Source organism: Zootoca vivipara, chromosome 1 (genome assembly GCF_963506605.1).
Source record: "Zootoca vivipara chromosome 1, rZooViv1.1, whole genome shotgun sequence".
NCBI lineage: Eukaryota > Metazoa > Chordata > Lepidosauria > Squamata > Lacertidae > Zootoca > Zootoca vivipara.
This window is the reverse complement of record NC_083276.1, coordinates 123,330,872-123,345,590: the sequence shown is the minus strand read 5'-3', so window position 1 is coordinate 123,345,590 and position 14,719 is coordinate 123,330,872. Positions and strand designations below refer to the sequence as shown.

The 14,719-nt window shown below is 43.8% G+C and overlaps 1 protein-coding gene and 1 non-coding gene across 2 annotated transcripts; both read left to right on the top strand.

Annotated features, from left to right (window-relative positions):
* The first annotated feature begins 51 nt into the window (after positions 1-51).
* On the top strand, positions 52-14,707 carry HSPD1 (heat shock protein family D (Hsp60) member 1). The gene is made up of 12 exons (XM_035136704.2): positions 52-198; positions 2,291-2,466; positions 5,898-6,150; positions 8,001-8,083; positions 8,342-8,437; positions 8,648-8,741; positions 9,739-9,907; positions 10,857-10,956; positions 12,127-12,372; positions 12,980-13,154; positions 13,829-14,007; positions 14,108-14,707. The coding sequence occupies exons 2-12, from the start codon at positions 2,293-2,295 to the stop codon at positions 14,252-14,254; spliced, it is 1,716 nt and encodes a 571-aa protein (XP_034992595.1). The 5' UTR covers positions 52-198; positions 2,291-2,292; the 3' UTR covers positions 14,255-14,707.
* Positions 3,908-4,041, top strand: LOC118075711 (small nucleolar RNA SNORA17). The gene has a single exon (XR_004691439.1). It is a non-coding gene; the product is annotated as a small nucleolar RNA SNORA17 (small nucleolar RNA).
* Positions 14,708-14,719: the final 12 nt, after the last annotated feature.

The following is a 14,719-nucleotide window of genomic DNA, read 5'->3' as shown; positions in this document are numbered from 1 at the left end:
GGTTCCCGGGTTCCCTCCCGCGCCAACCTCTCACGTGGGCTCTGGAGAGGGGAGGAGGAAGAGGCGGGGCGGCGACGGCGGAGGAGAGACGCGAGAGAGCCGCGCTGCTTTTCAGGCTGTGCGCGTGCGGTCCGAGCTGAGCCCGCTGCGTTCGTCCTGCAACCGCTTCCAGCGCAGAGCCGCCTCGCCCGCCAAAGAGTAAGCGGGGGCGGGGGGGGGGAGGAAAGGAAGAGAATGACCAATCGGAGCGGGGAGGGTCCTGTGCAGGAAAACGGTTTTTTCATTCCCGCATGGTCTCCTGACCACCCCCCTCGCCGCCGCACAAGGTGGTTTAGTCCCCATTGGGGAAAGGGTAGATGGGATCAGGGAACTCCTTATGGCGCAGCGGCGACGCGTGTATCAGTCCTTCATTTTATAGAGACGTGGCGGGGGTAGCGGGAGAGGGGCTAGGAAGAGCCCATTTATCAGGGGGAAGAAGCGGCCTTTGCAGAAGCCACGCCAAGCCTCTCCTTCAGGCCGAGCTCCTTTATTCTCGCCGCTCCCTTGTCGCGTGAATGCGGTTAGCTCCGCAACACACGTGTGTTGGGAGGTGGGGCGGCGGGACCTGCGAGTTTTCCATGCCGAGGTCCGATCCCCGCTTTGACGGCTTCCGCTTAGGCTGACCCCCCCCCCCCCAATTTACAACCCTGCGAGGCTCTCGTGATCGCCTGGCCCTTTTTTGTGTGGGGAGGCGGGCAGAGGCTGCTTGGGATTGAGGCACGTGCTCTGGCGCCCCTCTGCGACTTCCCTGGTGAGGCTGCTGCTGAAGGAGACCTTTCCCTGTTTTTTCCTCCACGTTAAAGGTGGGGCTTCTCCCCTCTCTTTCCCACCCCCACTTCCGCCCTAGGGGGAAAGGTGGGCCAAAGTCAGCCCCTTGCATTGCAGCGCTACCATCCTGGCGGCAGGGGGAGGCGTGGGTCCGCATGACCTTGGGTGCCGACCTGATGGTAGGAATGAGCACGTGTGGGGGGCAAAGGATACGCTAGGCTTGTTCATTGAACTTTCTTCTTCCCTGTTTTCTCCTCCCGAGGCCTCTTTACTCTCTCCCACCCATTCCATCCCACCCCACCTCCCCGTTTTCTTTCATTGGGATTTCTTTGATGACCTGAGCAGTTTTCCTATCAATTATTCCTGGTATTTGGTTAGTCCAGTAGTTCCCTCAGCTCCATTGCATTGAAACTTAACCTCAAGGTAACTAATTGGAATCAATAGGATATCCATTCTGATTTTTGGAACCGTGGAGTTGGAAGGGTTCCTGTGGGTCATCTAGACTAATGCCCTTTAAAAAAACCGGGGATATGCAGCTGTTCTATATGGGGATCAGACCTGCAAGCTTGGCATTTTCATAACCAGCTAAGCTATCTAGATATGCCCCATTAAACAAGCATTGGCTCAGTAGTTCTGGTCATGTGTACATGTGTTAAAACGCACATGCACTCTGTTGAAATGAAATCAGTGCTGAAGTTATGTAATATTTTTCCCCTTAGCATAAATATGTATGCCAGGATTGTGAAACCTGGTTTCCTTTTATTATGCTCCTAACATTCATTGACTGCAGCCAGCATGGGCAGTAGTTAAGAAGCAGTAGTCCATATAATAATAATAATAATTTATTATTTATACCCCGCCCATCTGACTGGGTTTCCCCAGCCACTCTGGGCAGCTTCCAACCGAATACTAAAACCGTACAGCATTAAACATTAAAAACTTCCCTAAACAGGGCCGCCTTCAGTTGTCTTCTAAAAGTAAAATAGTCCAGCAATATATGGAGGGCCTTAAGTGTTCTATGCTAGTGTACAGGGTCAATTGGGGTTAGTACATAACATAATAGAACTTTAGAGTTGGGAGGAACCCCGAGGGTCATCTAGTCCAACCCCCTGCAAGCAGTAATCCTGCCCACAGCTGTCCCTAGGTGGGCTTGACACCTTCTGGTTAACAGTCATTGTGCCACCTGTTGGATCTTCAAATGAACAACGCTTATGAATACATATTGCTGCATTGCAGGGGTTTGGACTAGATGATCCAAGGGGTCCCTTCCAACTCTGATTCTTATGGCTGTTGCCGGTCATGCATGGCCCTGTAATTCAGTTGCCATTTTTCAAAAGGCAGTGTTTGCATTCAGACTACTTAAGCCACTTTGTGCAACTTCAAGCAATGGTAGCAACTGAGCTCATGGCTACAGTCATTGAATGTCAGATAAAGCAGTGGTTGTTTTGGCACTGATTTCTTTTAAAATTTCATTCGTTTGTAGAAATGCTCCGTTTACCAACAGTGCTGCGTCAGATAAGGCCAGTGTCCAGAGCACTGGCCCCGCACCTTACCAGATCCTATGCAAAAGAAGTTAAATTTGGAGCAGATGCTAGAGCTCTTATGCTGCAGGGTGTCGACCTTCTCGCTGATGCTGTGGCCGTGACCTTGGGACCAAAGGTACTGAAATGGCTTTACTTGCTATTATGCGGAAGCTTGTGTTGAAGGGATGAGCAAAGTCCAAAATATATCCTACATGCTTCGGGTACAATCCAGTCAAAATTAAGAGCTTTGGGGTCTGACTGGTTTTTCCGTGAGAGAAGTGAGCATGCGCTTAAATACCTTCCAATGGAATCGAGGTTTAAAAGTGCTTCACTTTGACTGGACCTCGTCTTTTGGGTCCTCTTTAAAATAGTTTGCTAGAGCATTCCTGTAAATTTATTGCCACTGGCATACATACTTGACACAAATTAGAATCTGTTGCCTGGCAAGTAGATGAATGAAATAGCTGGGACATGTTCTTTCATGCATTCTCTCACTTTGTTATTCCTTTGAGCTAAACTTGTCAAAGGTTTCAAGTCTACATGGCAGCTGCATATATATAGCTAGTTTGAGAGGGGCTAGGATTGCCATATAAGGCAGACTGCATCACTCACTTGATCTCCTTTTTTGCCTTAATGGTGGCTAGACCTTCAGGCAGGACAAGGGGCACCAAGAGGTGTGTACACAAGGTGGCCTTCATCTGAAATTCTTTTGGGCTTCTAAGGCCAGCCAGGGGAAGCAGCAGCAGGGAGTCTCACTAAGTAATCTAGAGGGAACCTTGCAATATGCTACCAACATGAATCTTTAGTAATACGTGAAGGATCTCCGTTAACCATTAACAGTCCCAAAGCGCTGTCCGTCTTCATTGCAAACACTCACTGCTCTTCAGTCACATGCTCTTCCTGCCTCTCCTGCTCCCTACTTTAGTTTCCTACACCTGTGTAACACATTCCTCTGCTCTTTTGTAGGCGCACCATTGTCCACTTGTAGCAGTCCATATATGTGCTCATCACTGGTAAAAATGTGCTTAAAGTGAGCAAAAGTCTCAACAGTACTGTGGACAGTCACTATCCTTGCCCTCACAATGAACTGAGAGGCTCAGGAAAAAACTGGTGGTATTTCCTTGGTGAGCTTTTCGGCTCGGTTCGAAGTTAGAAAGTTTCCCACAGCCCAACTGTGCCATACGATACCTTAGTCAAGGAAGACCTTATTCCTCAAAGAGTGGCATTGCCAGCAGTAGGCAGAAAGTTTGGCTGGTTACCAAGGCTTATTGGAATTTAATCTGGTAAATATCAAGGTGATTTGCAGACAAATTCTTAGAAAAAGTAAAACAAGGTACAAGAACAACAGTGTTTAGGTTTAAAAGCCACACAGTAATGGACAATTAATTTACATTTTGTATTATCTATCTATACCAGCAGTTTAAATGGAACAATTGCTTTTTATTCACATTATCTGTGCCCACACTTCCTTACATGAGATATTGCTGCTGCTCCCCTCCAACATTCATGGGTTGTTCCAAATGCACCATGTGTACGGATAAATAAATATTATATATTGCTATATAAATCCCACAACATATGCCCCTATAGGCGTTGCAGCCATGGCTGATGTGCTATGGTTGTGTCAGTAGGTGGCAGAGAGGAACAAGCTACGTCTACGCTCAGTGTTCTGCAACCCGTGAGCACTCAGAATGATTAGTAGCTTGACAGGTGTCCCATAAATAAATATCATACAGTGAAGTTTTACAAGGGTCCTGTTAGAGCAAAAAATTGTGTTTATGTAGAAGAATGTCTGTCCCACTCACATGAGCACTAGCTATCCCCATATCTGTTCTAAAAGATAGAGGGAGCCCCTAAAACAGATTTTTTTGGGGGGGGGAGTTCCATTGTGCAAGTGTAAATACTTGTGATGAAGGGACACATTAGTTGAATGCCTGCTAAAAATAGTATTTATTTATTTTTGTCTGTAAAACCTGAAATTCAGAGTTGTAAGCATTGGTTCCATGTGTACATCAAGCATATTGACATAGCTCTGTAAGGGTTTATAAAGGTAAAGGCACTCCTGACCATTAGGTCCAGTCGTGACCGACTCTGGGGTTGCAGCGCTCATCTCGCATTATTGGCCGAGGGAGCTGGTGTACAGCTTCCAGGTCATGTGGCCAGCATGACAAAGCCGCTTCTGGCAAACCAGGGCAGCACACTGAAACACCATTTACCTTCCCGCTGTAGTGGTACCTATTTATCTACTTGCACTTTGACGTGCTTTCAAACTGCTAGGTTGGCAGGAGCTGGGACCGAGCAACAGGAGCCCACCCCGTTGCAGGGATTCGAACCGCCAACCTTCTGATCGGCAAGCCCTAGGCTCTGGTTGAACCCACAGCGCCACCCGTGTCCCACAATAAGGGATTATATGCTGGTGGTAAAGCCTGTAAATGTTAGCCAAAGCCAGCTTGTGCATCAGTACTGCAAGCCAGACAACACTATTAAACTATTGGAACTTGCTGCCACAGGAAGCAGTGATGACCACCAATTTAGATGGCTTTAAAAGAGGGGTGGACAAATTCATGGGGGAAGAAGGCTATTAATGGCTGCTACCCACAATGGCTCTGCTTTGCTACCACAGCTGGAGGTCATAACACTTCCAAATACCAGTTGCCGCAAACAACAGGAAGGGGAAGTACTCTTGTGCTCAGATGCTTGCTTTTTTTAATGTATTAAAGATTTTCAAACAACAAAAACATACAAAAATACAAAAAATATAAAAACAAAAATTCTAACTTATAACCCTTATTTCTAATCTATTGGCTTCCTCATTCCTCCTCCTGCGATTCTTTACATATCATCTAAACTCTAAATCTTATATAATTTCTAATTATTAATTTAATACTGCCTTACTTCTCTATCTTTTACATCTTATCCTTTTATATTCTATCTATATCTTACTTCTTAATTAAATTATCATTAACTTCTAACAATACCTATTTCACACCATTGTATTAACTACAACCTCTATTTTATCTCCCTCACTCCCACTAATTCTAGTCAATTATATGCTTATTCTTTAAATAAATTTTAAATTGCTTCCAATCTTCTTCCATTGCTGCTTCACTCCGATCCCGGAGTCTTGTGCTCAGATTCTTATGGGCCTTCCACAGGCAACTGGTTGGCTGCTGGGGGAACAGGATGCTTGGCTAGATGGGCTGTTGACCTCATCCAGCAGGCTCTCCTAATCTACTTCTATAATCATGACATTGTAGAGTTGGAAGGGGTCCAGAGGGTCCTCTAGTCCAACCCCTGCTATGCAGAAATCTCAGCTGAAGCATCCATGACAGATGGCCACCCAACCTCTGCTTAAAAATCTTCAAGGTTGGGGAGTCCACCATCTTTCAAGGGAGTCTCTTGCACTGTTGAAATCTATGCAAGACATTGTTGGAGGCAATGTGCATTGTATTAGGGAGAGTGCATACCTGCCTTCCTGGAAAGTGTTGCGGCTTCCAGCCTCAAGAAGAAATTACCTTAGTAATCCAGTGTTTCATTTTTGTGTGTGTGTATGTCATGCTTTTACAGGGGAGAACAGTAATTATTGAACAGAGCTGGGGAAGCCCTAAGGTGACGAAAGATGGCGTGACAGTAGCCAAGTCAATTGACTTGAAGGACAAGTACAAAAACATTGGAGCCAAGTTAGTTCAAGATGTTGCCAACAATACCAATGAAGAGGCGGGAGATGGTACTACAACCGCAACAGTACTGGCACGTTCGATTGCCAGAGAGGGGTTTGAAATGATCAGTAAAGGAGCAAATCCAGTGGAGATCAGGAGAGGTAACGATGTGAATAACATTGGCTCACACCTGCTACTTCCTCTAGTTATCTTCCTTGTTTATCTTGGAACTTGTTTTCAAATTGTGTTTAAAATATTGTGTACCAATATTGCAGAAACATGAGAAGGTGCTACTTTGGTGGAAAAGAAAATGGGAAGCGGGGTGTCTAATTTTCTGGTCATATAGTATACTAGCTGGCCCAGCCACGTGTTGCTGTGGCTCAGTCTGTTAAATGGACCCTCAGAGTTCCCCTTCAAACTCCCCTCACCTTCAGTGTGGGCCATCCCTATGAGTCCCCCGAGGCTGTCCCAACCCATGAGGTACCTGGGGCCTTCTTCCCCCCCTCCCTCGGCCCATCCCTTGTCCCGTCCCGACCCATGAACTATCCCTGCGCCCCACCCCGGGTCATCCCTGTGATTTCCCCCACCCTGTCCTGACCCCTCCTCCCCCCACCCCGGGGTCTGGCCTGTTTCAGATGCTGTTGGTGTCATCTGCGTAACGGTGGGGCGCAGTGTGGTTTTCGGAGCGGCATGGCGGGGAGGGGGGTTGCTTTTGACGGTGGGGTGCTGGTGTCTAGGGGTAGGATCCCGGCGTCGCCCTTTGTGCAGTAATGGCCGTTGTGGCGGTTTCAGCATGTTGGTTGCTGACGTCAAGCTCTTGCCCTGCCCTTGGAGACATTGGGTTCTATTTAGCAGCATGCACTTTAGGGTGAGTTGTGAGTTCTGGAGGGTGAGTTGTTTTGGGGTTTTTATCTGGCGTAGGTGTGACATCTGTCTACGCCAGGGAAGAGCAACCTTTTTCAGCCGTGTCCCTCAGACCTTGTGGGGGGCGGACTATATTTTGGGGGGGGAAATAATTCCTATGCCCCACCTATAACCCAGAGATGCATTTTAAATAAAAGGACACATTCTACTCATGTAAAAACATGCTGTTTCCCGGAGCGTCCGCGGGCCGGATTTAAAAGGCGATTGGGTCGCATCCGGCCCCCAGGCCTTAGTTTAGGGACCCCTGGTACACGCGAACTTTATATGGTCACTCGCATATTCGCATGGGATGTTGTGTCCAAATTTGAACACAATCGGTCAAGTGGTTTCGGAGAAAAGTAGAGACATACCCACCATGCCCAGTTTACATTTTTTATATATATAGATTGTGATCCCTGTTAAAAGCATATCGGTGAGTGAATTTTTGTACAGTGGTGCCTCGCTTAACGAATGCCCTGCTTAACGAAATTTCCGCTTAACGAAAGGATTTTTCGAGTGGAGGTTGCCTTGCTAGACGAATTCATTTTAGGAAAAATTTGTCTAGCGAATCGCGGTTTCCCATAGGAATGCATTGAAATTCAATTAATGCGTTCCTATGGGCAAAAAAACCCACAATGCATTCCTATGGGATTCGCTAGACTAATTTTTCGTTATAAGAAAAGACCCGTGGAACGAATTAAATTCGTCTAGCGAGGCACCACTGTATATTGTTTCTGGCGGCAACTTACGTTATGTGTTGTTTACCAAGTGTAATGGTACCTGAGCCTTTATCAGTCTTTTATAAAAGAGGCACATAAAATGCTTTTGTGGTCGTCTTTAAAAGCATGCACAAGTGTGTTGAGGATTAAGACCCTGGAGGGCTGACTGCATGGCAGGATAGGAGGCAGTAGATCACATCTTCATCTTTCCCTCCCATCTCTTTCTGGTGTTTAATGCGATAACTTTGCATCCCAGCAGTCAGGGATAATGTCATTGTATGATAATTTATAGCCTTTTGTAGCTCTTGGAGCATAGTACAATGGTTAAGTTTTATTAGCTTTTGACTATGTAGATTGTTTAATTGCATATCTGTACTGTGTTCCCTCAGGGGTGATGCTCGCTGTAGATGCTGTAATTGAGGAATTGAAGAAGTTGTCCAAACCAGTCACAACTCCAGAAGAAATTGCTCAAGTAAATGCTATCTTCCTTCTTCCTGCTACTTGTATATCGTGTGGGTGCACCATTTAAGAGGGCTTGCTAAATGTAATATTTCACTCCTTTAACAATATTGTACGTATCTGTGAGAAAACGTATCTGTGAGAAAATAGGCACTATTCCTTAAATTTGGGTTGTAATGCCTCTGACTATGCTTTTGATACCCCAGCAGCTTTTTTAAAAAAAGGTGGTATTTGTAGCTAGTTTGTACAGACTTTTTTTTTTCCTGGACAGGTTGCTACAATATCCGCAAATGGCGACAAGGAAATTGGCAACATAATCTCTGATGCCATGAAAAAAGTTGGACGGAAAGGTGTTATCACAGTTAAGGTAAGGGTAACTCTAGTAAGGTGTCTACTTATTGTATGCCAAAATAGGATACTAGCTTGTTGTTGATGAAAAGGCCTCATCATTGTAGAAAAAGTGCACCATTATGGGGGAGCCAAAGATCTAAAACTGAAAATGAAGCTGCTTGTTCTGAGATGGGTTGTGCGCACAGGGTGTGGCTAATTTCTATGACCTTTTTTAAAAAAAAAACAGGATGGAAAAACTTTGAATGATGAGTTAGAAATTATTGAAGGCATGAAGTTTGATAGAGGCTACATCTCTCCCTACTTCATTAATACAGCCAAAGGTAAGTTAGAGCACAAGACTCGCGCTGCTCGTTTGCCTTAACAGCTTGGTTCTGTTGGAATAGATGAAACACAATTTAAAGGAAAAAATCTTAGTAATGTGTTCCTTTTTGCATCAAAATAGAGGTGTCTGCAAATATTAGAACCCACTCCCTAATTTACAGAATTAGATCTGTCGTGCCAGCTTTTTTGGCATGTGATGTGGTTTGTACATATGGATAAACACGCAGGGAAAGATGAGCTCCCCACACCACTTGTTAGGAATAGGAACTTAATCTCACTATCCAAACCTTAATGAACCTCTTGTGGTTCTTGATGGAATACCTTAGGTACGTAACACATTTGCCCTTTTGCATGCTGTTGCTGATGAAGCTGCCTCACAAATTATAGGTGCTGGAACTCTCATACTTGCATTTTATTTGCTTACTTGTAAGTGAGGAGGAAATTTTGGGTACAGGAAAAAAAGATTGCTACTAAATGACAAAAAATAGAATTCAGCTTTAATCTTTCCCACAAGTAACAAATTATATTTGTCCGAAGCTTCCTTTATTTCAACTTTCTTCAAGCAGTCTAATTTACAAGGAAGTTGAAAAGGCTTGTTTTGTTTTTACCATTACACCATTGTTAAAAATTTGGAAGTGAGAAATCTTTTATCTGCTGCAGATCACAGAGAGATCTACCAGTAGATCCTGATCCTTCTTCTGCCCATCCCTGAATTAAACTGAAATATGTTACTGGTTTTAGGTAAACAAACTAGCATTACACCAGAGTATACTATCTTAATCTTAAAATTCAATTTTGCGAGCAGCACACAGAAACACTGTTGTATGTTAGAGACCATTGAAAGTCTGCTGTAATTGGACATGTTTTTTGAAGTGTTTCAAATAAGGTGGCTGCGTAATGGCTCTGAAAGGATTAGAAACTTTGGAATGTTTATAGTCACTCTCTCTTGAGAGAATACTTTGTATTTTATTTCAATAATGTTGCTTTCATCTGTAGGACAGAAATGTGAATACCAAGATGCTTACGTGTTAATCAGTGAAAAGAAGATTTCTAGTGTTCAGTCCATAGTACCAGCTCTTGAAATTGCCAATAATCACCGTAAGCCTTTAGTTATTATTGCTGAAGATGTTGATGGAGAGGCCCTCAGTACCCTTGTATTAAACAGGTAGGTGTTGAACAAGTCTCTATCTTGATTTTTAACATTCGAGTTTAATCCAGTTGATCTTTCTTAGTAATCTTGCTCCAGAAAGGGCTGTCTAGCTGTTGCAGGGAAGGACAAAAATCCTCTCTAAACATTTTCTTTTTCCAGGTATTGTCTGGTCCAAGAAATTGTACACTTTATGGCCAGATCATAATGGAAATAAATAAGCCTTATTGATTGAAATAGGACTTCGATAAAAGAATACTTAACATTGCAGATCTAGTGGGCTTAAACGGGGGGGGGGAGATGTTCATCAGTAGTCTTCAGTCTTTAATATGATAACAAATTTAAATTCTGACAAATAAACAAACAAATGAGGAGTAGTAGATCACTTTCATTGATTTTTTAGGTTGAGTTTTCAGTATTGTCAACTATAGAGAGCCTTATTGTACCAGAACATTGTACCATTTCGTAATAAAGATGTTGTCTGGGGACCTTCCTACAGGGAACCTCCTCCCCGTCCTGTTGACCAGCTCTTCGCCCAGTGAGAGCAACAGCAGTGGTCAGGTGGGGGGAATGAGGAAGTTAGCGGTGTTAGCGGTATGGAGGAGGAAAGGCTCAGTGATGTTGGAGAGCCTTTGCTCTCCCCTTGACCAAGAGGTGGAGGGGAACAGACAGCCCCTTCCGGCACCCGAATTAAGGTGCACCACTAAACGTAAGGTTGGGAGGAGGCGTTTCTGGGTGCCCAAACTCTTATGCTGATCACGCAACAGGAAACGTCCACTCCCAGATTCTGCAAGTGACTAGGAGGTCATGTTTTCTGCTATCTCTGCACTGTAAATACTATGCACAATAAAACCTTTAAAGACAAGCATGCACTTGGGTGTCCCTACTTGATAGTAGCTGCAACAAAACCATTACAGATGCAAACAACTAAGAACTCTTGAGTGCTGAATTTCTCTCCTTTTTTCAGACTGAAGGTTGGCCTTCAGGTTGTTGCTGTGAAAGCACCCGGTTTTGGTGACAATAGAAAAAATCAGCTTAAAGATATGGCAATTGCTACCGGTGGCGCTGTAAGTAAATGTTAATATGTATCTTAAGTGCTAACACTAAATAATTAGCATGAAATAATTAGCATTTACCAATTCCTTGCAGAGCCGTCATGGATTATATGTACTTTTTAAACAAAAGATGTTGGGTGTTAATTCAGATTGCCATAGGAACATGGGAACTTTATACAAACGCAGGCCATTGTGCCACCTAACTCAGTAGTCTTCCTCTTCTTAAGAACCCTAACCAACCTTGAGCCCAACTTTGCTTGGGCTGTGACTTGTTGCGGTGGTGGGGAATCTGGATAATCCTTGACTATTGGCTGAGATTAATGGGAGCTGTTGTCCCAATGTCTGAAGGGTCATAGGTTCTCCACCTGTGCAGTAGAGAGTCCTCACCTGTCAGCTGAAGATTATGATCTAGCTCAGTACAATCAACAGATGTTTGGCAGATGTTTTCCTGGGGTTCAGGCAGGAATCATTCCCATTTTTGCCTAAAGATGTCAAGAGTTGAACCTGGCACCTTTTGCACACAAAACGTGCTCTACAACTGAGAGCACAGTTTAAAGAAAGCACCACACGCTGATCAGCTGAGCCCAGGCCTAAGCCCTGCTATATGCCCTGTTTACTGTTGCATACATCATTGGTAGTTCAGTGCTGAACATAGCCCTGCTTTCCAGTCATAAAATATTTGCTTAGAAAATGGATAACATTGCCAGTGTAAGCGCTGTGGATTAAGAAATCAATTCAGAATGTGAGACATTTGTAGTGGTTAAACCCTGGTTGTGAGTCCAAATCCCATTCAGCCATGGACCTTGAACCACTTGCTGTCTCTCAGTCTAACCTACGTCAAGGTGGTTGTGGGGATAAAATGCTGAGAGCAAGAGCTTTGTATGCAGTGTTGAGCTCCTTGAAGGAAAGGTGGGGTATAAACGTAGAAGTAAATAAAATAAATAAAACAATTTTTGCAAACGTCCAGGAAGCTGTTACTTAGGTCACTTGAAATTACAAGTACGGAAAATCTAGGTGAAGAATTAAGCGTGTTGATAAGCCCATTCACTGAATTTAGTGGGGCTTTCTCTAGTAAGGGTGTTTAGGATTGCATTTCCAATGAAGCTGTCTGAATGAAACCAGCTGATCAGTAATTTGAAAAAAGCCATGGGCTTTTAAGTATTTAATATTAATCTGTTTCAGGTGTTTGGGGAAGAAGGCTTGACCATAAATGTAGAAGACATTCAACCTCATGACTTTGGTAAAGTTGGAGAAGTCATTGTGACAAAAGATGACTGTTTGCTACTTAAAGGGAAGGGTGACAAAGTACAAATTGAAAAGCGCATTCAGGAAATAGTTGAACAACTGGAGGTTACAACAAGTGAATACGAGAAGGAGAAATTGAATGAACGCCTGGCCAAACTTTCTGATGGAGTAGCTGTACTAAAGGTGAGTGTGTATTATTTATTTATTATCACTTCTGGGTTTGCGGCATTCGGGAGCCAAAGCGTCCGAATTCCAGGGCATTTGACAACCAAGGTACAACTGTACCGCCCTTCATTCAAGGATCACAGGGCAATTTACAATAATGAAAAAACAAAAATTACACATACATAAAACTAAGCCATTTACAGTTTTAAAATAATATACTTTAGATGTTTTAATTTGTAATACAGTATTTTTATTTTATTTACTAAATGCTCACCCCACAATATTATGAAAGAAAAAGTCCTATATCTGCCAACTAAAAGATGAACACCACAGTGACATTCACCAAAAGTAGATCGCTGCATAATAGCAGCCTTTTTTCCTGCAGGTGCAAGTAGCTCTCTCTAGGCTATAAAGTGAGAATAGGAAGCCAGTGGCCCTCCACATGATGGTAGAGTCTGACCCGCATCAGCCCCAGCTAGCCTGGCCAAAAGGAGAGTTTTTTTAGCCCAGTTTTACCTAGGGAAGGCGATAGATAATTCACTTTTTACTGCTATAGAGCTATCTTTGTGAAATAACTTTCAAATTAGAGCTTGGAACAGCAGTCTAAAATAAGACTTTTTCTTAGGTTGGAGGAACGAGTGACGTTGAGGTGAATGAGAAGAAGGACAGAGTCACGGATGCCCTCAATGCCACTCGTGCTGCTGTAGAGGAAGGCATCGTTCTAGGAGGCGGATGTGCGTTGCTTCGGTGCATTCCAGCACTAGATACTTTGACTCCAGCCAATGAGGATCAGAAAATTGGTAGGTGCATTACACATGCTTTATAGAAGTGAAAGTAACAGTTAAGGGCTTGGATCAAGCTAACGTGAGGTTCCCCAGCACCATCTCCCTACCTCAGTAGACCCTTGCATAGAAATCTTGGTTCCTTGGAGCATTTATCAGCCTTTCTTGTGGGGTCCAGACAGTTGGGTGGGCAGGAAACTCCTTTGGTTAACCTGTCTTTGAATGGCTCCTATTGGCTATGTTGGTGGGTGTTGGGAGTCCCAATATCTGGATGCCCCCAAGGTCATCATCCCTTGGAGCAAGGACTGGGAACCTCAGGCTCAGGGGCTGAATATTTAAGGATGCCTCTTGCTTGCCTGGATAGAAAATAAGTGGGTGGGTGGGTGTGCGCATGCGCACGTTTAAACTGGCCTCCCATTAGATAACAATTTTATTTACTGCTCTGTCCATCACTGGCATATGTCCAAAAGGTTGTGCGGGCCAAATGTTTCGCCAACCCAGATGTGGGAGGTGTTAAGATTTTTGAAAGGGCAAAAGGTCTGCTTGTTCTTGAAGTCTTCTGGCAAGCATATGTGCAGAGTAGAGAGGGTTGCTATCTTTGTTGGCTCCCTTGCTGGTAATGGGATTTCAAATGTACCCATTATGTTGCCTAGACTAGTTTCTGCTAACATCAATTTACCTTTTCCTTTAAGGTATTGAAATTATCAAGAGAACACTGAAAATTCCAGCAATGACTATTGCCAAGAATGCAGGTGTTGAAGGATCGCTGATAGTTGAGAAAATCATGCAAAGCGGAGCCGATATTGGCTATGATGCCATGCTTGGCGAGTTCGTAAACATGGTAGAGAAAGGCATCATTGATCCAACGAAGGTAAGTTCTCTTATTTCCCAACAGGCCTATCATCTAAACACAATATGTAATGAGCTGTACAAGTGTTTCACTGAAATCTATCTTAAACTTCTTTTTTTAGGTTGTAAGGACAGCCTTGATGGATGCAGCAGGTGTTGCTTCCCTTCTGTCTACAGCTGAAGCAGTAGTGACTGAACTTCCTAAAGAGGAGAAGGAAGTTGCCATGGGAGGCATGGGGGGTGGCGGCATGGGAGGTGGCATGTTCTAATGCTCAGCTACAGGGATGTCCCAACGTGGAACTACAGTGAGGGACTTGACAGTTTTGAGTAAAACTTCAGGTCAGGGTGAAACAGGATGGATAGTGACTGCAGAAGGGCCGGTGTTTGAAGAATCACTGTAACATTAGTTACTGGATTTCAGTTTAGACATGCATAATCGTTTACAGTCATTATCCATGCCTACAGATAATTTATTTTGTACTTTGAATAAAGACATTTGTACATTCCTGATACTGGGTGGAAGATCCGTGTACTAATGCTGTGCTCTAAACAGTTCAAGCACTTGCAGTTCTGTTAAAATCAACTTTTATTGGTGCTTGCTATCACTAGGACATGCAGAAGCCATTGTGTGCAAGACTGAATAAAAATTGTGTACAAAGTAGACAAATATACAATTATGTGACAACTTTATGTAATAAAAGATTGCTCAAAAAAGTATGAAATGTGTTCACTTA